This window comes from Ciconia boyciana, chromosome 2, assembly GCF_034638445.1.
Source record: "Ciconia boyciana chromosome 2, ASM3463844v1, whole genome shotgun sequence".
Lineage (NCBI taxonomy): Eukaryota > Metazoa > Chordata > Aves > Ciconiiformes > Ciconiidae > Ciconia > Ciconia boyciana.
This window is the reverse complement of record NC_132935.1, coordinates 131,309,393-131,329,890: the sequence shown is the minus strand read 5'-3', so window position 1 is coordinate 131,329,890 and position 20,498 is coordinate 131,309,393. Positions and strand designations below refer to the sequence as shown.

The following is a 20,498-nucleotide window of genomic DNA, read 5'->3' as shown; positions in this document are numbered from 1 at the left end:
ACGGCGGGGGGGGGGGAAGGAGCTGTGTCCGGCGGCAGCAGCGCTCGGCATCCACCCCCCAGCCGCGTTTGGGGTTTGGCCGGGGGCCTGCTCTGCCACCCTCGCTCCCAAGCGCTGCCAGGGCTCCGCAGCCGCCCCCCGCCCGGCTCCCCTCCTTCCCAGCGGGCGAGCCCGGGGACGAGGCAGCCCCTCCACGCCGCGCCCGGCTCGATCCTGAGCTCTGCTCGCATGTGCTTGGCACACACACCCGCGCACAGGCACACGCACACGCGGCTGGCCTGCCCGGGAGGCAGGGGACGCTCCCCGCGCTCCTCCGCGGCCGGTCCCCCACCGGACCCCCGGAGGGGAGGGGGCGATCCGCGGCCGCCTGCCCTCCGCGCCGGGCGGGCACCGCGCAGCGGGCGCAGGAGGAGGCGGCCGCCGCCACGGGCCGAGAGACCCCGCGGGAAAAAAAATAGTCCCTCTCCCTGCCGATGAAATGCTGAAAAGGCGTCGCGGGGCCTTCGGGTGGGCGAGCGGATCCTCGTGTGAGCTTACAGGCGAGTTTCCCAAGTCCCCACGTCATGAAGGGCTCTCCCTTCCCTTGCGCTGCGAAGAACGTGTTCTTAACTCTTTATTATTCAGAATAAAAACTTTATTTTTTTTTTCAGAACGTGAGCAGCAAGGAATGTATAACTTTCAAAACAAATCTAGCCTTTTCAGCTTCACACGCTTTCCGCCTAGCTGGGTGTTACAAGCATGAAGTATTCAAACCGTGAGCTTTTTTCCCAGATTTTATTGCATCGTCATCATCATCGTTATCACCATTTTCAATAAAAGGAGTTATAGTTTCCTTTCAAATGATATTTCCTACGCGTGCCGATATGCCATCTAACATATGGCCAGGTAAATACTTCCTGAATATTCAGGGTACAGATTTTTTATATATATATAAATATGAACAAATGGGGATAAATAAAATTTTAAACACTTAGATTATTCAATGTTTGCAAAAAAAAAAATAAATAAATCTGAATGTTCACCAGCATACACACATTGAAAGACTTACACGTATTAATAATTGTCCAGGGAGTCCCTGTCCAAGCGCTTTTGATGTCTTTCTCGCTATTTAAAAGAAGTGCAATAAAAAAAATTGCTTCCCCGTGGGATCAATCATGTATGAACAAATTCACATTTAAGAATTCCTTTTATAGAAAATTTGTTCATATACCCTGTTTTGATAAAAGTGTAGAAGGTAAAGTATAAAGCCTCTGCATACTCCCAAAGTGAGACACAAGGCTACAGTTCAAGAAGATAAATATCCACTAGTGAAACTATAGAGCAATTCAAGCAACAAATATTGCTACGTCACATAAACTAGAAAACGCTTTTACCAAAGGAAACAAAACAAACCAAAACGAACAAAAGAAACAAGAAGGGGAGGGGAGAGCACATGGTGGGGAGGAGAGAGAGAAGGGAAGGGGTGAGTACTTTCCAAAAGTTGGGGGCTTGGTGTTCCACTTAGTGATTCCTGTCTCTTACAGATGGGTGAGTTTGGGCGCTTCCTGAATTCTTCCCTGAGAAGGATGGTGAGCGGTAAGGTCTGTGTATGTTGGGTGCGGATCGCAAGGTCCATGGTGGTGATTGTTGGCCATTGGCCCAGCCCCGCTGTAGTCCATGTTGGCAGAGGGAGGATGAGGGAGATGAGTTAGACCAAAGATGGAAGGCCCAGAATTGGTCATGGTCTCCACATAGTTGCCCCCTACATAGACGGGGCTTCCCTGTATATGTGGATTCCCATAACCGTTGCCTTGAAGAGGATGAGTATCGTATTCAGGTGTCACAGCTGCCGTCCCCGTGTATCTCTTTTGAGGAGGTGGGCAATTATTAAGAGGAGCGGTATACGATGCAGGGATGCCATAGGTGTTTTGATGAGGCTTGTTAAATGGCGGAGGCGACTGGGGCTCGTAGGGGACACTGTTTACTAAAGAATGCATAGAGTTTAGATATCCCCCAGCAGCTGGAGGGACAGGGCTCCTGCTTGGGGACTGTCCTCCTGAAGAGGTCATCATGCCCTTGCCCTTTTGATCCTTTTTGTATTTCATTCTGCGGTTCTGAAACCAGATTTTGATCTGTCTTTCTGTGAGATTGAGCAAATTAGCCATCTCTACCCTTCGTGGCCTGCAAAGGTACCTATTGAAGTGGAACTCCTTTTCCAGTTCTACCAGCTGGGCACTTGTATAAGCTGTACGGGCTCGCTTAGAGGAGGCTTGCCCCGGAGGGCTTTTATCACCAGCACAACTCTCACCTATGTAAATCACACAAAGAACACAATCAGCATGGCGAACCCGGACACGGCAACCAGAGACAACAGCCAACACCACCAGCACCTGGAGAGTCCCGCTCTCGGATGTGAGGTGGACGCCCACACGTGCAACGAATACTCCCCTATGGCATGAGCTCAGTCGTGCCAAGCTACAAGCCTCAACAGACTTCCTTCACCTCATTACTGTCACTATATGACTATACTTGCTTCCTTTAAGAACGACAACATACAACGTATCTTGAGCTTTGCATAAAGGAGTAAGAAAGGTTCAGGGAAACACAGTGGGGTTTAGAAACTCTGAAGGTGAACCTATGGCTCTGCTAACACAGTGGGATCAGGGTCTTCAGTAACTAGCCATTCTCCATTGCTATAAAGACCTGCAGCCCTCTCTTTCTGAAAACCCTGATACATGCACATCAGCTAGAGATGCCTGAAAGTTAGTATTACGATATAACATTATAACGTATAAGCATAGAATTGACAGCATAGTGTTTCTATCACGTCTAGCGTATAGCATAAACATATCATAGTGATTGGGAAGTATAATATACATAGGAAGAACATACAGTGGCTAGGCTTGCATATAGGCATACAGACATATTTAAATGTTACTGCTTTTTAATAAAATAAATACATTATATGGAAGGCTGTAAACAGCAATGTTACCAGGGCTTTAAAAAGCAGACTGGAGAAAACATTTGCTAAAGTTTTGGACTCTATTTCCAAGGCACGTTTAAGAGAAAAAGAGGAAGAGCTTAATGTAAGCCCAAACTCCTGGGCATTGGAGCTAGCACTGGTGTTATCGATTTGGGTTTCCTCGAGTAATAAAAGCGTTAATATACACTTCCATGCCTCAGATAATATTTTATGGGCTGAAGTTTATGGCATTCCAGAATGATTTTTGTTTACCAGGCTTGTAACTTTGCCAATCAGCTTGTTAAAATAGGAAGAGGTTCTGACTGCATGCAGGGCATTGATCCTGCCTGCACGTGATTATGAGCTATTTTATTCCTGTTACACTTCAGCAGAGATAGGTCACTGTCTTATTAATCTAACAGCACCGTGCCAACAAAGTACTCGGGACAGGCCTCTGGCTTAAGGCCTGGGCTGCTCCTCACTGACATGATTTACTGGAGGGGGGATTACCTAGGAAATGTGATAGATGCAGGAGGGTACAAGTGGTTTAGCGACTAGGAAACAAAATCTCTTCAGACCCATCCTGCAAGGCAGGGAAAGTTTTGCAGAGGGTGGTTTGTTCACTGAGCGCCCCTTGCGAGTGGTGGCAACCCCTTTCCAAAAGCTCGAGGGGGTCAACTCGGAGAGGAAAAAAGCCCCCTCCCTCCCCTCCCCGGAGTGAAGGTGCGCAGGGCTGCCCTCCTCCCCACCGGACGCGTGGCCAGCCCAGGGGTACCCAGGGAGAGGGGGGAGCGTGTTTCATACCTGAACTGGAACTGCTGTTTTTCTGCTTTGTGTTTTGCCGAGACTCTTTCATCCACGGGAATATCTGTTTGGACATGGTGGGCGAGTTAAGAGCCGGGCTCTTGGTGGGGTTGGCTGGGGCAGGGTTGCTGCTGGCATTTTGAGATGGTGAGGCGGAGGACGGAGGTGGAGGTTGTGCCTGCTGGGCCGGAGGCGGCTGCGGTGGGGCCTGTGGGTCGGCGAGGCCAGGGGGCTGGAGAGGCTGGCTGGGGAGGGTCCTCATGCAACTCTCACTGATGTCATTGGCCTTGTGGTGGGACACAGAGCTGCCGGGGGACTGGAGGGAGCACGCGGGGCGGTGGTACTCAGTTTCCACAAGTGATGAAGGTGGAGGATATTGCTGCTGACTCGCATTATAAGTGAAACCATTTGCTCCTTGGTAGGGGTAGGCACCATAGATTGCAGAGCTGTCGTAGTAGGTCGCTTTTTGCATTTCGTTGTTTCCCAATATTTATTTCGCAAACTGACAGGGTCTTGACACCCTTGGAGAATAACATTGGCACCCCTCTGTCACGTGGCGCTCTTCCTCCAATGGCCTCTCCGGGCAGACCTGGGGTGTGGGGAGAGCAGAGCAGGGTGAAGAAATGGTACAAATCCATCTTACTTTCAATAGCTAAGTGACATGAAAGCCATAAAAGAAAAAGTGGTCAGCAATATTTAGCAGCATGACTTGGCCTCAGGCGCTGAGCATTTCGATATAAAAGCTGCCTGGATTTACTGGCAGCTACGAATATGTGCTTTGCTGCATGGGGATAGGGGCTTTCTAGGGTTTTTTCTGTCTTTCTTCTTAAGAAACAGAGCAGGGCACCACACGGCAAGGGGGTTGGTCGTTTATCACTGAGAGGCTGTTTTAATACCAGTCTCTGAGATAAGGGTGATCGAGGAATCAGTAATGCGAAGGGGCTGGGCTGTTCCTTCGTTCCAGCTCTAGGATCAAACCCTCTCCTGTAACCGGCGTCATTTTATTTTTAGCCTTTCTCTCCAGGTTACGGCTCTTCACACAACTTCAAAGAAATACATGAGATTGTTCCTGTCTACGTGTGGCAGGTGGCAGGAGCTGGGTGGAAAGGTTTCCTAGCCGGGGAAATTTACACACCCCGATCCCAAGTGACGGATTTTGGCTTGTCTGTGAAATGCTCGGTAGGAAAATAAACAAAGCCAGCGCCTTCTCCCCTCCGTGCTCACACACCGCCCCGAGCCGCCCAGGTCACGCACCCCGGCAGCAGCGGTTTCTGCCCGGGCGAGCCCCGGCCGCCGCCCGCAGCGGCTCCCGCTCGGCCCCGGAGCGCGGCTGGGGCCGCCCCACGCAGCCCCCGCGCCGCCTCCCACCCGCGAGCGGGTCTGGAGCCCCAGCTGCACCCGGCACCGCGCGAAGCCCCTTCAGCGAGGCCAGCAGGGGCAAGTTGGGCGCTTTGGCGGGGGTTGGTTTGTTTTTTTCAGCAGTTATTTTCAAGACACTAACTTTTCGTGGAATCAGCCAGATCCTACCTGTTAAAACATGATGGATTGGGGGAAAAAAACACACCAGGAACCTGAAAAACCAGCGTTCATCTCCATGACCACGGCTTGAACTTTCCTTCCAACTTAGCGATAATAGGTTCTGTCTTGGAAACTGCTATGTAATTTGATGTATGAGGGTCACTTGGCTAGGGAAACGGTGGACACAAACCCAGAGAATGCTTCTCCTGCCCGGGCGAATCCCTTTCCCCCCCCCTCTCTTTTTGTCCCCCGTCCTTCTTTCTTTCTGGGATTTTTTTTTTCCCTCAGATTAAAGTCTAGTGGTTACCTGCCTGAAAATAACCAGTTAAAGAATCGCCCGCATTAATGAGAGAGACCTGTGCGTAATGTCCGCTCTAGGAGCTCTTTCCGCATGCACTCACATTGTTCTCAGAAACTAAAGTGTGTTCCTCACCGCCTCCCTACCCCCTTGCTGACAAACAACCGCGTCTTTTCGCATCAGAAGAGCTCTCGTTTCTTTTGCCACTTTCCCTTGTACTTAAGCAGCTGGATATTTTCCCCCCAAACATCTAACGAGGACAAATGCTTAGGGGCGAAAAGCCTTACACAACACATGCACCAAACGAGCTCATTCTACACCTTTCAAGTTATACAAGTTCTTAGAAAACAGTATTCCCTTTGTTAGACCGTAACGAAATGAAGGTAACACACCTACAGCAGGGCGGCTACCCTGTTATTGCACTAATCAAGCTCTTTGGGATGTTATTAAGCTAATAAGCTGATGGAGATCTGAGGCGCGCACACAATTTCCAGCTCCTCGCCTGTCCTTCCTGATGCTATCGAGGCCTGGTGTGATTTTTCTCAATTCCTTTGAAAGAGAGAATATAGACACCACTACCAGAGGAGAAAGAGGAAATAACGAGCCAGCAGTGATTTTACAAAGGCACCCGCCTTTCATGATCGCGACATCAAATATTTCGCCTTCCCCTGGCCGCCTGGAAGTTTGCTGGCACAGGCAGGACGGGCAGGGCCAAGCGGGGATGCGGACCCGCTGTTCCCGCAGCCGCCTGCCCGCAGACAATAGGCAATTTCACTCGGAAGGCAAAATATTATTGAAGCTTCGGCCGCCTGCCAGCAAGGGGGGGGGGGGAAATCAGCTCCCGCCTTTGGCTTCGCCAAGTTAATAACTTCCTACAAAGTTATAGAGAAGCGCGGGTAACCTGAGGAGCGCACGACCATTCCTGGCGAAAGCGGGAATAGCGGGATTAAGAGCGACAACGATCACGATAATAACAGCGTCCTAACGGGAGAGGGGGGGAGAAAGTTTGCCGCCCCAGCCGGTGCCTGGGATGGGAAGAGCTCTCCTCTCCCCCTCGGAGACAAAAGGCCAGGTCTCACAAACACAGTTGGGCCCTCAGTTTTTCCAGTGCCCATTTAATCGGCTCCATCTCCATTTGTGCCATACACCTCTCTGCCCTTTGCCAACTTCTGTCCCCCCACCCAGACAGCCCGGAGACAGCAGATGAAAGCTGCTTGGGGGAGGCGTCCCCCCCGTTTCCCCCACTCCCCACTCCAGCTCTCCCCTACCCTCTCCTTCCCTCCACCTCCCCCCTTCCCAAGCACACCAGATCTTTGCCCTGTAACTCCCAGCCGAGCCCCAAACTCTGACTGTAGGACGAAAAACCAGGCAGCCCCCCTGAAAGATTTCCTGAAAGATAAAGACAAAGTTGAGAGAAGGTAGGGGGGTAGGGGGGGGAGAGGAGTGAGAGCTGCCTGAACACGAAGTGTAAGGGTATCAGTCACTGCCTGGAAGGAAGCCCCAGCTTGTGAACTCTTCTTGAACCGACATTTAAGTCTACGGTCATAAATCACTGGGACATAAACTCCGCCATTCACGACTGATAGCAGCGTATTTGTGGCCTGCTTACCTTAACTTCTGACGACTGAGGCGGAAGCCAGCATGCTCGCGCTCTCTCTCTCTCTCTTTTTTTTTTTTTTTTTTTGGAGACGACACACCCCAGGGAGCAGGGGCTGTCTGCCCCTGCCCGGTCCCTGCGGCCGCGGGGTGGGCACCGGCTCAGCTCCTCCGCACCCGGCACCCCCCGGCCGGGAGGGGCGAGCCCTGCCCCGCACGGGATGGGGACGCTTGCTCCGGACACCCGCCTCCCCCGCTCCCCTCCCGCTTCAGGCTGCCCACCCTGCCCCGAGCCGGTCCCCGGCGTGCCGGGCTCCCCCTGCGCGGGGCACGGAGGACGGGGATGTTTCCCAGGGCTGCTCTGGGAAGGGAAGGAGAGAGAGGAAAGGAGAAAGGGGGGTGGGGGGAGTGGAGGGGGGGAAGGAAAAAGAAAAAAAAAAGGGAAGGAAGAAAGAAAGGCGGCCGCCTGGGGAAGCCTGGGGCAGGGTGGGGGCTGGGGAGGGAGCGGAGGAGCGCGGCAGTGAAGGAGTGCGGCCCCCCCGCACCCGGGCGTCACCGGAGTCCAGGAAAATTATGCTAATGAAGACAAACGGCGCTCACAAAGGGTCGCTCTCACCAGCCTCCGGGGGTGCTGCCGGGGGGGCTCGGCTCTGTCCCCTCTTACCGGTGGGCTTGGGGGGCGGCTGCGGAATAGCCCCTCTGCCGCTCCCCGCCGCCGGGAGCCCCGCAAAGCCCCGGCTGAGTCCCGGGGAGGGGAGCAAAGCCCGGAGAGCCGGGCCTGGGTCCGGAGAGCCAACCGAAGCCCACCAGGATCCCCGCTCTGGGCAATGCTTTCAGAGCCACGCTGGAAATCATTAGGGTTACTAATTATTAACTCATGCATGCGTGAGCGCGCACACACACAGATGTACACAGGGACACCCCCCCGCCCCCCAAATATCCCCCGCGCCCGGGACGGGCACGGAGGCGCTCGCACAAACGGACATGTGCCGCACAGGCGGGTCGGGGTGCCCGCAGCCCCCGTGGGGACGCGTGGGCGGCAGTCCCGCGTGGACGCGGGCCCGGCCGCCGCACAGCTCGCCTTCGCCTCCCGGCTCCTCGGCAGCGCTGAGGAAGGCGCTCGCCTCTTTTTCCAGCGCCCCGGGCTTTGGGGGTGGTCGTGTCCCCCCTTCCCCTGCAACAGAAACACGGCAGCGACCGCGCAAACGAGAACTTAAATAAAGTTGCAGCCTCTGCCCCTCTGGCAGACGGTAGCTGGACTATGGGCTCTGTGCATTAAGCGGAGGCTGTGAATAATGCCTAGGTGTAAATTTGACGTTACTTCGTTAATTAAGGCATTAAAAATATAACTAGTCCGTTTAAAGCACGAGGGAGCCCGGCGTCATCTTAAAGCACAAACAAAGCGAGGGGGAAGCGAGAAATAAAAAGCACTATAAGGCTGGGGTGGCCTCTTACGCATACCAATGGTTTTTGTCATTTATGGCTATGCAAGATTTATGACTTCATGCACCAAAGCTGTAAACAGAGCACTAAAACAGAAAACACTTGCTCCTTATGGCATAAGTGAGAAGGCACCACATGAAAGGGGAAGCGGGCAGCGTAGGAGGAGAGGAGAGGCAAAAATCCCGCGTATGCGTTTTGCTTCAAACAACCCCTTGAATGTTGCAACGGAAGAAAAAAGTCTTTTAGTCAATAATCAACCCCACACTTTCTTCTGAAACTGCTGATCTGCCATTCGCCCTCTTGCCCGACCAAATAGCGAGAGGCAGCGCTGCGCCCCGACGGACCCCCCGGACTGGAGAGGAGGATTTGGCCGGGGAGAGAGAGCTGGGGACTGCAGAAACCCGCCGACGCCGGGGAGCCTGCCGGTTTGGGGAGCCCTGCCGAAAGCCTGGGCGATCTTTTCCTAGGAGCGCCTTTAAACTTTGGAGCGATCTCCAGCGGGATGTTCTGACTCCATGTCTGTATTTAAGAGCGGGGACGGGGCGGGGGGAGGGGGTCTTTTTCAAACTGAAGGGATTTGCAAGGGACTTGAATCGTGAGAACCGAAGTGGTTCGTAGGAATACTGAAGTGTTTCCTCCAGTCGTCTTACTGCCTGCAAAGAGTATTTTGTGAGATTTCGCCTATTAGTCCCGTTTCCCCACGCCCCCTCTCTCCCCAAAGAGGTCATTTTAAACATGAGAAGATGATTATTTTTTCTTAATGTCTCCTATGATGTCGGGATAAGTGTCCCAACGCACAGATCCCCGCTGCTTTTATCTGTCTTTCCCTCCCAGAGGCCGAATATTTTCTTTCTGCTCCATTCCGCGGAGGGAGCGATAGGGCTCAGCTCGGGGAGGGATCGGCAGCGTTTGGGGCCGATTCCCGGGTCAGAAATGAGCTGCCTTTCCTTCCCGAAGGGTCCCACTCAGCGGGACTCCCCTCCTTTCATGGAATTACTCTTCGTTTCCGAATAAAATAGTGCCTGTAAAGCGCTTTGCCCTTGGATGCTCCGAAATGGAAGCAGGCAGCACCATAATTCAAGGCTGATTTTTGGGGGATCTCTTAGGGATGAAATAGCAAGGCGGGGAGTTGCTGGAGAAGGGGACCAATTCTGGAAGCGGTGCCTGTTAGAGAGTTAGGAGGGGATATTAGCTGCCTTAGAGAAGGACTGGACTATCGAAGCAAGCCATGGTTAATCTGAATTATTGTTTATATTCTCTAACACTAAAGAATGGCAACGGACTCTTTGCTATCTGCTAGCAGACCGAGGTTATTGACACAACTCGCCGAAATCCCCCTCTCCTCCAAAACTCTTCTTGCTTTCTGTTGCTCTAGAGCAGGACTGTATTATTTATGAGTGTTTTAACTGGGTCAATATGCATCCGAACTGGGTCATAAATCAGAGGAAACGCTGCCAAGTAATTGAGCTGCAATTAAAGCTCGCGCTTTATTTTTGAGGCGCGTTTTGGCCCATTTCAAAATACAGCAAAGCCAATCTTGGCTTTTAGACACACAGCTGGGAGCGAAACAGCTCTCCTCCCCTCGCCGAAGAGAGACGGCAGGTCTAAGAAAGGACAACGTGCTTCAGTATGGCGAGAAGGGGAAATAGCATTTCTTTGGGTCAGTTCTGCTCTGAGAGCGGGTTAAAGAGCAGGAAAGCGAGAAAACCGCCCCGGCATCTCCACCCTGCAGGTCTCTGCAGAACGGCCGCGAAGAGTTCCGAGTGGAAATCACCTTTTTTGTTGTTGTTTTCGGCGGAGTTTTTATCATCCTTCGCTTTTCTTCCTCTCTCCCTCTCTTTCTGACCCCTTAGAAGATGAGTAATTGCAAGCCCCCGGTAAGTGGGCACAAAATGGTACAGCAGGAATAGGCGAGAGGCGCGGAGCGAACTGGAGGAAAGTGAGCCCCAGCGCTCCGACCTTTCCCAAAGCCGGGACGCAGCGGGGAAATGTCGTTTTATGGAGCATTTTGCCCTCCTTGGATAGCCAAGCAATCTTTCATTTTCGTCATTTCAAGTGCATGCTTTATATATAGCTACGCACACGTATTTATAAGTATATGCGAATACTTCCGTATTTATACGTACGGATATATCTATATTTATGTAAACGATGGTATGGCTATGAATTTAGGACTAGTAGCCGTTCTCCCAGAAGATAATTTCCACTCCTCCCCTTTTTATTCTCGCTTTCCAGATCCCCATTCAGAGAGAGAGGGGAAAAACCCCACATTTCCAAGGCTGATTTATTGTTACAAGCCATGGCTGGCTCTTGGTTCGGCTCCTTCTCACCGCGGAGACATAAAGAGGAGCCCCCTTGGCTCATTTGGGAAGGGGAAGCTTTGCCACAGAGCTGAGCGCCCATGCAGCCCTCCGCGCACGGTAAACAAAGTACCACTAAAGCATCATAAATAAAATGGCAGCACGATCGCGTACTCATCGATTTACGGGGCGGCAGCGGCCGGACAAACACCCATAAAACAACAACCGCCGCCGCCGCCGCACACTCGAGCACGACCCCGACCGAGGAACATCCCCCCCCCCGCATCGTTTTCTCCGACTTCCCCAAATACATAAATAAATAAACACACAAACAAAATGAAATAAAATAATAAAATAAAATTACGGGGGGGAAAAATCCAAACACGACAATAAAAGAGGTTTCCCATCTCTAGCCGATCATAAATAATGATAAGATGGCAATCGAGGGGCTGGAGCTGAGGCAGCTGGCCATCAGCAGCAGCAGTGTGGGATCTCTATGGAGAAAAATAAATAAAGCAGCAAACTCTCCCTGCTCTGCTCTCTGCGAGGGGAGAGTTGAATATTTACCGCAGCAAATTGAAACAAAGGGGGAAGCAGCCTGGCTCCGGCTGCGCACACACCCGCACGCACACACCCGCACTCACTCCAGCCGCTGCCACTGACCTTTGCCTCGAACAGCAATAACTCACCACATAAATGAACAATCAACGGAAATACCTTAAAATAAAATCCATCCTTTCTAACGAAGCATTTCGTCCTCTCGGCTCGACAATAACCTTCCCATAAGGAACGAAAGCTGTCAGCGAAATGGCCAGCTCTTGCGGGGACGGTGATGGGGGCAGGAGGAAAAAAAAAATAATAGAAAGCAGTGCTTGCTCTGAACAGAAACTGGAAAAGCGTAATCGCAGACGGAGCCAGACCGGGTCTCCACTCCAAATGCCACAATAATGCGCTGTATTATGTGCTCACGTGGTCATACGTCAACTTAAATCCTTTTATTTGAAATAGGGAATCACTGAAGGAACAGGGTTTCTTAACGCGAGCCTTTGCTTTTTAAAGCCTTAACCCAATATGTTAAAGAAGAGTTTTAAGGGAGGGGAAAAAAAAATTCCAAGAGACGCAGATGACTGGGGGGGGAGACTGGTTTGGTTCTTTTTCCTCCCACACCAATACTTCTTTACACAAAGCCCACTGGAAGGTAAGAGGAATTCTTCTTCTAATATGGGATTACGCTGCACTTTGATACTTAGCCTAATTAACCGGCATTTGCTCCCCAGGCCCGTCACTCTGCTCCACGTCGCATGTCCTCTGCAACCCCCGAAGAAAGCCCAAACCTTCATGCTATTATTTCCAGCCCCCTTCTAAACGGGACGATGACCAGCCTCCCCCCCACCCCCAGCCGCCTCTACCCTGCCATTGTACAGGGCTTGCTCAACTCCCACACGCTACATCAGGGCTCCTGTAGAAACTAAAAAGACCTATAATTACCTGACAAAGGCAAAAAAAGAGTCTCTTCTAAGAGGCTAGTTGATTTTTGTCCTTGTGACACACTATGAAGAATACACCTTCCTTCACTGGCGTTGCTCTGAATTTTGCAAAACCTTTTGGGACCTTGCTGTTAAACCTGTGCTTACGCATTTCCTATACAGCTAGTTTGAGTGATGCACAAAATTATAGGTTTCTAACGATGAAAAAAAAAAATTGGGGAGGGGGAGCTCTCTGCCTAAGAGGAAAAAAAGTAAGAAAAAAAGAAAAGAGCAAAGTTGTATGCAGCCCCTGAGCCAGGCAGCTTCGCTTCTGTGCGAACACATCACATCTTCCCCGTAAGATTGTTTAACTTGTGCTATTGACACAATCAGCTAAACAAACAAAATAAACTCTCAGCTCACATAACTTTGCTGGAAGGAGTCAAAGAAAATCAGATAGTTCACGCTTTTAACGTGTTCCTGGTCCAGTTCTGTGACTCCAGCATTTTGCATCAGGATGTATATACCCTTGCCTAAATCTTTCCACCATCCCCATGCACTCGGAGAAAACTTTCAGCTAACTGCATATCCCCTCTTACTGTTTCACCTGCACTTCATTGAACAGAACAGAAGGAGATTTCTCTTTAAAAGTGATTTTTAGTGTTATGGGCAAGCGTTACATACTCTCGCTTGGACTGTAAAAGTGGGCCACTGGAATTTAAACCCATCAGTAACAGTGCATAGTAATGGACACTGCAGCAAAGTCAGCGTGACATTACAACAGAGGAAGAATTTGCAATTTTTCATATGGAAGTGACTCAGCTAGTAGCAGGGTATACGTATATTATCCCTCACTACGAACTGGAATAAAAACTATCTACCTTTGAAAGAGAGAGAGCATGAGCCCCACCCGACATGCCCAAGTCTGTAACTATCAGCACGACTGGTAACTCCACAGCCCTCGTACTCGACGTGAACCGAGGCTGGTATTTACTCGAGACGGATTCACGGCTCTTTTAAATACGGTGCGTTTAGATCCCGTAAAAGAAACACACAGAGAAGTTCTTCTGCAACAATGAAACTTAAATTAATGGGGAATGGGGCAGACGTTGAAAAAAGCAGAGCGAGTCTTTCTTGGGGCTGTTGTAAAAAGTTATCGACTGCTTTGCGTCAAAAGCAGAAAGATGGCTTTAGAAGTTACAGTCCTGAGCAAATAGAAACTACAAAAGCAATAAATCACAATCATAAGTCAGCTTAAATGCCTTAACGCTAGCTATGGCTATTGGCTTCAAAACCCTGTTTCTATGAACAACTTTATTAGTATTAATGGTCAAGTTAATGCTAAAACTACTGCTTAACAATTAACTTCGTGTATGTAGTGGGGAAACTAATTAATTCTTAAGAAAAGTAACTTATTGACGTGTGAATACCTTCCACAGGGTGTGCTTTGGGAGGGCGAAGAGGGAGTCTGCCTAACTTTATGCTGTCCTGGATCGCAGATGAAAATTATTCCCTTCCGCCCCTTTTGGAGAAAGCTTTCTTTGCTCCAGTATCGTGATTACGAGTTTTCAAATACAAATTCAAATGACCTTGCGAGTCGCAGACGCTAGATTTCCCCCGCCACCCCATATATTGCTTTGTTCCTGTTCCTGGACATTCAACATTGCATTTTATTACCTCGATGATTTGGAGACCAGAAACACGGTTTCTAGCAGAAAAATGTGGAGTTTATCAGCAGGTCTGCTACTGATTTTTCTGTGCTTTATACACATGGCTTCGAGCTGAGCTGAAATTCCAGGCTCAGTAACAACAAACAGATCTGAGTTCATAACGTGCCTTCATTAAGAGAGACCCTTTGTGCCAGCCCTGACATTAATAGCCACTCTTAGCATTAATGCTATTTAAAGTTACCTTCAACAGAATTAGATTTAGAATTTTTACTGTCTTTCAAGTTTCCTTTTATGCCCAGTGTTAAGAGGTAAGCCTATCACTCCCATGTGGAGACGGAATGGAAATCACCATGCAATACATGTACTTATTTCCTCGGTTCCTCGAAAGATTTGAAATCTGCTGGGATGCAGAGCTGTTTACCCACATCTGTGCATCTGATAGCGGTAAAGTTGGTCTTTGATCATTTCCAAGCAGATAAAAAGAATAGAGCTATCGACTGTGCCCTTGTGGGAGAAGTTCTGCTCAGAGTCAGCTGAGTCTGCGAGTGCTGGGTCCGTTTAGGAATCCCAAATATCTCTGCACGCAATGCTCTGGGTACATGCCACCGGAGGAAGGTTCCTTCGTACCGTATTTTCGCTTTTGATTTCCTAACACAAGCGTGAATAGACATTTGCAGCGCCTTTTTGTAGTTAAGATTTAAGCAGCCCATTAAGCCAACACAAAGAGCCCTTGTAGTCCTCTAATTTATGGCCGCTTTTAAAAGGTAGTAAAATATACTAATTGTACATCAGCGTCCAAAAATAAGCAGGTAAATCTAGCAGGAATTTGAGCTAATTCTATGTAATCCTCCCCTCTCGGCGGCCGGCTTAAGAAAATGGTCACCATGAAAAGCATTGCATTTCTCCTGCCAAAAGGACCAAGCGCATCAAGGGCTCCAGCAACTCTGAACCACCAAACACCGACCTCCGCCCGCTGCAAAGCAGGCCAGGGCAGACGAACACCCGAAACTTATCTGCGAGCCATTCTGGTGCATGCACTCAGGCAAAAAACCAGGTTTCCTAACATCCCCACATGCACTCCACGTTTGCAGGACTGGCTGCGGAACTCCTCGAGGAGGAGGCAAACAAGCAAGCCGCGATAAGCCATTCACCACCGAAATGGCTCCAACCCGCTCTCCTTCGCCTTACGCCTTTGGTTTGGGAAGGAGCTAGGAATGGACAAAGAAATTCTCAACCTCTTTCGCTCTTCAGATGACTTTGCATCCTTCCTGTCCCCAATGCCTTTATAAGGATGGCGATCACTCAGGTCCCGTACACTTCTTTGTCTGCCCGGACACGCGCATTCACCACCCACGGAAGATGAATAGAGCCAATCCAGAAAAAAATTCCGGCTAGGTTAAATATTTATCGCAACAGCAACAACAACAACAACAAAAATCTCATTCCAGCAGGCTTGTTCTGCATGCAGGTACTAGGCAAATGGCTTGCTTACAAAAAAGCAGCGGCCGGCAGCCCGGGCGCTTCCCGGCTCTTACCTCCTCCAGCTGCGCAGCGTCGGGCTGAGGCGCTCCGGGCTTCCACCGCCTCAGCCCAGCGGCTCTTTTTCGGGGCTCCCTGTAAACAAGCAACAAACAGTGCCTTACCGGGGAGTGCAGGGGGAGGTATTTTGCTCCTTCATAGACAATACACGGGTTGCCGGGCGCGCTGGGAGAGCCCCGCCGCGGGGCGGGCAGGGATGGAGCGGGCGCGGGCTCCCGGCGCGGAGCGTGGGTTCCCACCCGGGTGAAGAGCACGGGGAGCTGAGGAATAAAAGTGTGCGGTTGTTGGTTGTTTTTCTTTTTTCTTTTTTTTTTTTTTTCCCGTAGACAGCTATGCCTTCTGTCTCCAAGTGTTTGGAAATATTGTCATTCCAAACTCTTGTTACATGAATGTCTGCTTTATTTTCCTCTGGGAAACCTTTGTTTAGGATCATTTAATCAAGAACAGACATTAAACACAAGTCGTGGTGTTCATCTCTGCTGAATAAAACGCGGGAAGGGTTCCAGTTTAAATGCGGGGCGGGTTGTGGTTGGGCTTTTATTCAAACGGTTAGCCGGGGCCCGATCCTGCCACCACTAGCGCAAGAAGAGACTAACAGTTGACCTCACTGAAGCGGGATCGGGCCCAAAGCCTTTTTTTTAATTTTTTTTTTTTTTAAAACCACACTGGAAGCCATTGAAGGAGCGAAAAGAACTGGACGGCTTCTCTTCCCCTAAAATAAACAACACTGCACAATCCAAAAAGACAATAGTCAGATTATTCGCATGCCACTTACTGAATCACGTTTACATATGAATTTGTCAGATATAATAATGTACCCCCCGTATTCATTCTCGCTAATAAAAGCCATCTAACGCATCTTAAAATTGTCAGTAAATGTAAATGCTAATAATTAAATAACACAGCTCTTGCAGAAGGGTGTCATCTGAGCCTTGGAAATATTAAGTCTGTCTTGGGAGAACTTTTCGAGCAGAGACTTTGCTTTGGTAATTTAGCAGTTCCGTAATTACGCTAATAATTTTAAATTTAAACTCCAGCCTACATAAAACCGTGCAATAATAGCCTACTAAGCTGTTTATTGCCGTCTCATAAATTTGAGAGCGCTGACTGCTAAAATCTACCGGCAAACACAAAAGAAAATGGAAAGTTCAATCTCCAATGGCAGAGTCCGGGCGCTGCTGCCTGGGCTTGGTCTTAGCTCTGCCTTTCCCTTCACTCGGCTCCAGCACAGGGGGAACCCCCTGGCATTTTAGGCTCAAACCCATACCTTAGCCGTTTTGATCCCTAATCAATAGTCATGTTACAAACGGCAATAATCATCGATCAAGCGTGTCGTGACTGGGCTGCCCCACTCGTGTTAAATATGGAGCGTGTATCTGAAAACGGTGCCAGCGACTTTCTGTTATTTATTTTGGAGCTATTAAGTCACGCCACCATATTTTACACCGCCACAGTCCTTCAAACTATGCTGCTTCTTCAAAGAGTTGCTAAGTAGCAATAAAGCACTTCACAAACGCCATGACATTTTTTTTTTAATTTGTTGTTATCCCAAACTCTAATATTCATTGAGGCACTTTAAGTTCGTACATAAATCGTTCAGACTAATGAGTCATAGAGAAATTCGCCCATGACTTTTCCTTTACAATGCTCACTGCCTTTCCATTGCTTTTTTGGCCCTGCATTAGGAGCCGGTGATTTATTAACGCCAGGAAAATTGAACAAAGCAGGTCCTCCTGCACTGTGGCACCCAGCCTTCCACAGTGTGAATTAGAACATCATCAAATGTGTTTGCCTGGGTAACACTTAATCACCAAAAGCCGTAATGTGACCACAAGGCAGCTGAAACAAAGATTTAACATTTCTAAATATTAAACTTGTTAAGCAAATGCTCAGCAGACAAAGCAAGCACAAACAATTAAAGTCATCAAGCTAGAAATACACACTACCTACTTACCAACACAGACCCTACTGCTTGCTTAAGAAGTTTAGAATCTTTCAAGATAAATCAGGTGGGGTTTTTTTAAAGGGAAAAAAAAAAAGAAAGAAAGAAAAACAAACTCCAGTAATAAGGAGTTGAGTTTCACTTCTGAGAGAATCACTCCTAGTGAGGACTGACGGCCACAGATCCATTCCTGACTATCTGCATTAATTATTTAATGAGTCACGTGACCCTAAAGATTAAAATTTCAATATCTCCCCCAGAACAGACGCAACACCTTTATCTGCGAGCACAGGGATCCTCGTACTTGGGTCCCCTAATCTCTGCCGGCTTTGACAGCTCCTCAGTTTCTAGGGAGAGCGCTCGGGCATTAATAACACGGGTTCGCCCCGCTCTGCACAGCGAGGTGGGGCAGCTTTGCACCCCCAGCCCCCCCCAAATGAGGCAGCGGAACCCAGATCCTCATTGTCTGTAGCCGGGGGAGCTCCGAGTGCTGCTGGCGGGGGGACAGGGGAGCATTGGGGCGGCATTCCCCGGGCTGCCCCCGCGGGTCAGCGCTGCCCGTCCGCGGGCCCGGGCGGAGCCAGGAGGGCTGCCCGGGGCCGGGGGGAGGCGGCCGCGGAGCTTCCCCTGCCCACGCGGGGAGCCCCGACCCCACCGCAACCCGCGTGGGCCGGGCTTGGGCGCCCACGCAGCGCCGCGCCCGCGGGGACGGCCTCGGGACGACCCCCGGGGGGTCCCACCCAGCTCGTCGCGGCCCGGCCGGGCCGTGAGGCTCCGCACCCGGCAAGAGCCTCCTCCTCCCCGGGGCCACGACGAGCGGGGGCCCCGGGGCCGCGCCGCCCGGACGGCTCCGGCGGAGGTGTGGGAAGGGCGGGAGGGCCCGGGGCTGCCCGGATCGGGCCCCAGTGCGGGGCAGGGGGTGGGCGTGGGGGTTGGAGTTTCATGGCAAACCTGTCAAGATCTCTGCCTGTGTGAGGGTTCCCCCCACCCCTTCCTCGTTTGCAAACACTGGGCAAGAAGGGCACGGGACGGCAAGCACCCTGAAGAAAAAAAAAGAAAGGAGGGGAAAAAAGTCCCAGCCCTGGGTAATCCTCCAATGCAGGGTGGCTCTAGTTATTAAATACCACAAGGCGCTTGTCACAGCTGAGTTCCCCGTGTAATAAAACACCAGGTATAGCAAGAGCTTGCAGGAGAAACGAGGAGGGGGATCTTGCAAAAGGAGCCTTTTTCTTGGTGGGTGGAGGGGAGGTGGGTACCGGGGTTAACGGCGTGGCGTTCCCTGCGGCCAGCAAATTGACTCCGAAGTGATTTGGTCTTTCTTTGAAATATTGACAAACTTCCACTTCCAGCGTTTCGGGCCGCGCTCGCCTTTGTGGCCAGAGCAGATAAATCCGTGTGTGAGAGAGACCGGGAGAGAGGGAGGGGGGAAAGAGACATTTAGGTCCAAGTGCCGGATTAAAAAGAATACTGTCTTTAAAGGTCAAGGGTTTGAAGGGTCAGTCTGCTCCTCTAAAAAAAACAATTAATGGGATAGAAAATTTGTCCTCTCGGTGAACTCCCGGTTGCCTTAGCAAAGGGAGCACAATGCGAGAATTTAAACTAGACGATGTAATTTTCGAAGTTATTGTAAAGACGGGCGGTATGGGACGGGGAGCAGAGGGCTCCCAGCCCGGGAGCAGCATCCCGCTCCCAGCACAGGCGGAGGGGGAAGGGGGGGAAAACGGAAAATTTACCTTAAACGACGATAATCTGCCATGGGGTATTTTGCAGTCCGCCGTTCAATCTCCAGCAAGAGAGTGTACATTTTTTTAGCAGACAGCCAAGATGCTGTGTCTTTACACATGACCACTTTTTTTTTTTTTTTTTTTTTTGTCCCAGGAAAATCCTTTGCGTCTTCACAGACTTTTCCGAGAGAATGCCTTTCAGAACCGCTGTTGAATCACAAAGAAGTATTTATTGTAGGAGGTGATTAATGATTCTCGCTAAAATTGCTATTTGCAGCGTGATTTCATTTCTCTTTACAATGGGAGCAAACCAAGTTTATACGCATAGGCTGCACACTAAAGAAATCCTGCATCGCCAGTTAATACATTTCAGCTGGAATTTTGCTCGGTTGTGCTAATTTTGGCTCTAAATATATTGAGGGATTCTCAAGCAATAAATAAAATGAAGAGTTACACGCTTGCAGATAGTAGCTACCTCACTTACAGCTACATTATTCTCCCTCTATAAGGAGGCAGCTGGCAATTTAGGGTTTAGTAAACAGAGATATGTGAGTGGAAGCCTGCTTTTCAGGCCTGCTCCTTGGTCAGGTTTGGAGACAGCGGTGTTTGCTGAGGGTATTTACAACCTCCACCTCTCTGATGCTGAACGTGCTCTGCCAGTGGCGTGTTATGTTTTTCTGCGGGACGCTCCATGTTCTTGGCCAGGCAGGGATGCTGGCCATAGCACTGGGGCCTGGTGCTACCTCACCCAGGGGGTGATGATGCACCCAGTCCTGGCGGCCTCACTCATGTGAAGAGAAGCACTGATTCCAAAAATCCCTCTTGGATATATTTGGGTAAGGAAATAAGTCTTGACCTTCAGGCCTTCCCTGGAAGATTTACTAGCACTTGAGCTCTTTTCCAAGCCTTTTCCTACCCGGCTCAGTACTAGTCTCTGTTGTGGAAGCCCTGAGCAAGGCTCCCCGTCAGCAGCTCCGCTTTGCCTGCGCTCCTTAGCTGCCTGGAAGCAGCGAGATGCACAGCCTGAGCTGGAACCACTTGAACCCCATTTTGCCACAGTCGTTTCGACAACCTCTGTCAAATAAACCTCTCGAAAAGTACCCAAATTCATGTTTCTGACGAGGCTTTCTCAACACATTTCAAAATAGTCTTGAAAAGAAAATAAAAGGAAACAGAAACAGAAAAGGCAGCTTAGAGAAACTTTAGGTTACCACCCATGTATTCCCCTTGGAAAGTGCTAGCTAAGTGAGAAATCAT

General features: G+C 50.1%; 1 protein-coding gene and 1 long non-coding RNA gene across 5 annotated transcripts; one reads left to right on the top strand and one right to left on the bottom strand.

Moving 5' to 3' along the window:
* Positions 1–647: 647 nt before the first annotated feature.
* Positions 648–15,835, bottom strand: HOXA3 (homeobox A3). 4 transcript variants are annotated; one of them, XM_072854081.1, is made up of 3 exons: positions 15,572–15,835; positions 3,746–4,334; positions 648–2,287 (listed from the first exon to the last, which is right to left on the bottom strand). In XM_072854081.1, the coding sequence occupies exons 2-3, from the start codon at positions 4,215–4,217 to the stop codon at positions 1,518–1,520; spliced, it is 1,242 nt and encodes a 413-aa protein (XP_072710182.1). In that variant the 5' UTR covers positions 4,218–4,334; positions 15,572–15,835; the 3' UTR covers positions 648–1,517. The 4 variants fall into 4 exon arrangements, with proteins under 4 accessions (XP_072710182.1, XP_072710181.1, XP_072710183.1 ...); XM_072854080.1 differs by lacking the exon at positions 15,572–15,835 and adding an exon at positions 11,618–12,026; XM_072854082.1 differs by lacking the exon at positions 15,572–15,835 and adding an exon at positions 7,171–7,547.
* LOC140648302 (uncharacterized) lies at positions 11,917–16,424 on the top strand. Its single transcript, XR_012041167.1, has 3 exons — positions 11,917–12,098; positions 12,178–13,391; positions 13,806–16,424. It is a non-coding gene; the product is annotated as an uncharacterized lncRNA (long non-coding RNA).
* The last annotated feature ends 4,074 nt before the right edge of the window (positions 16,425–20,498 follow it).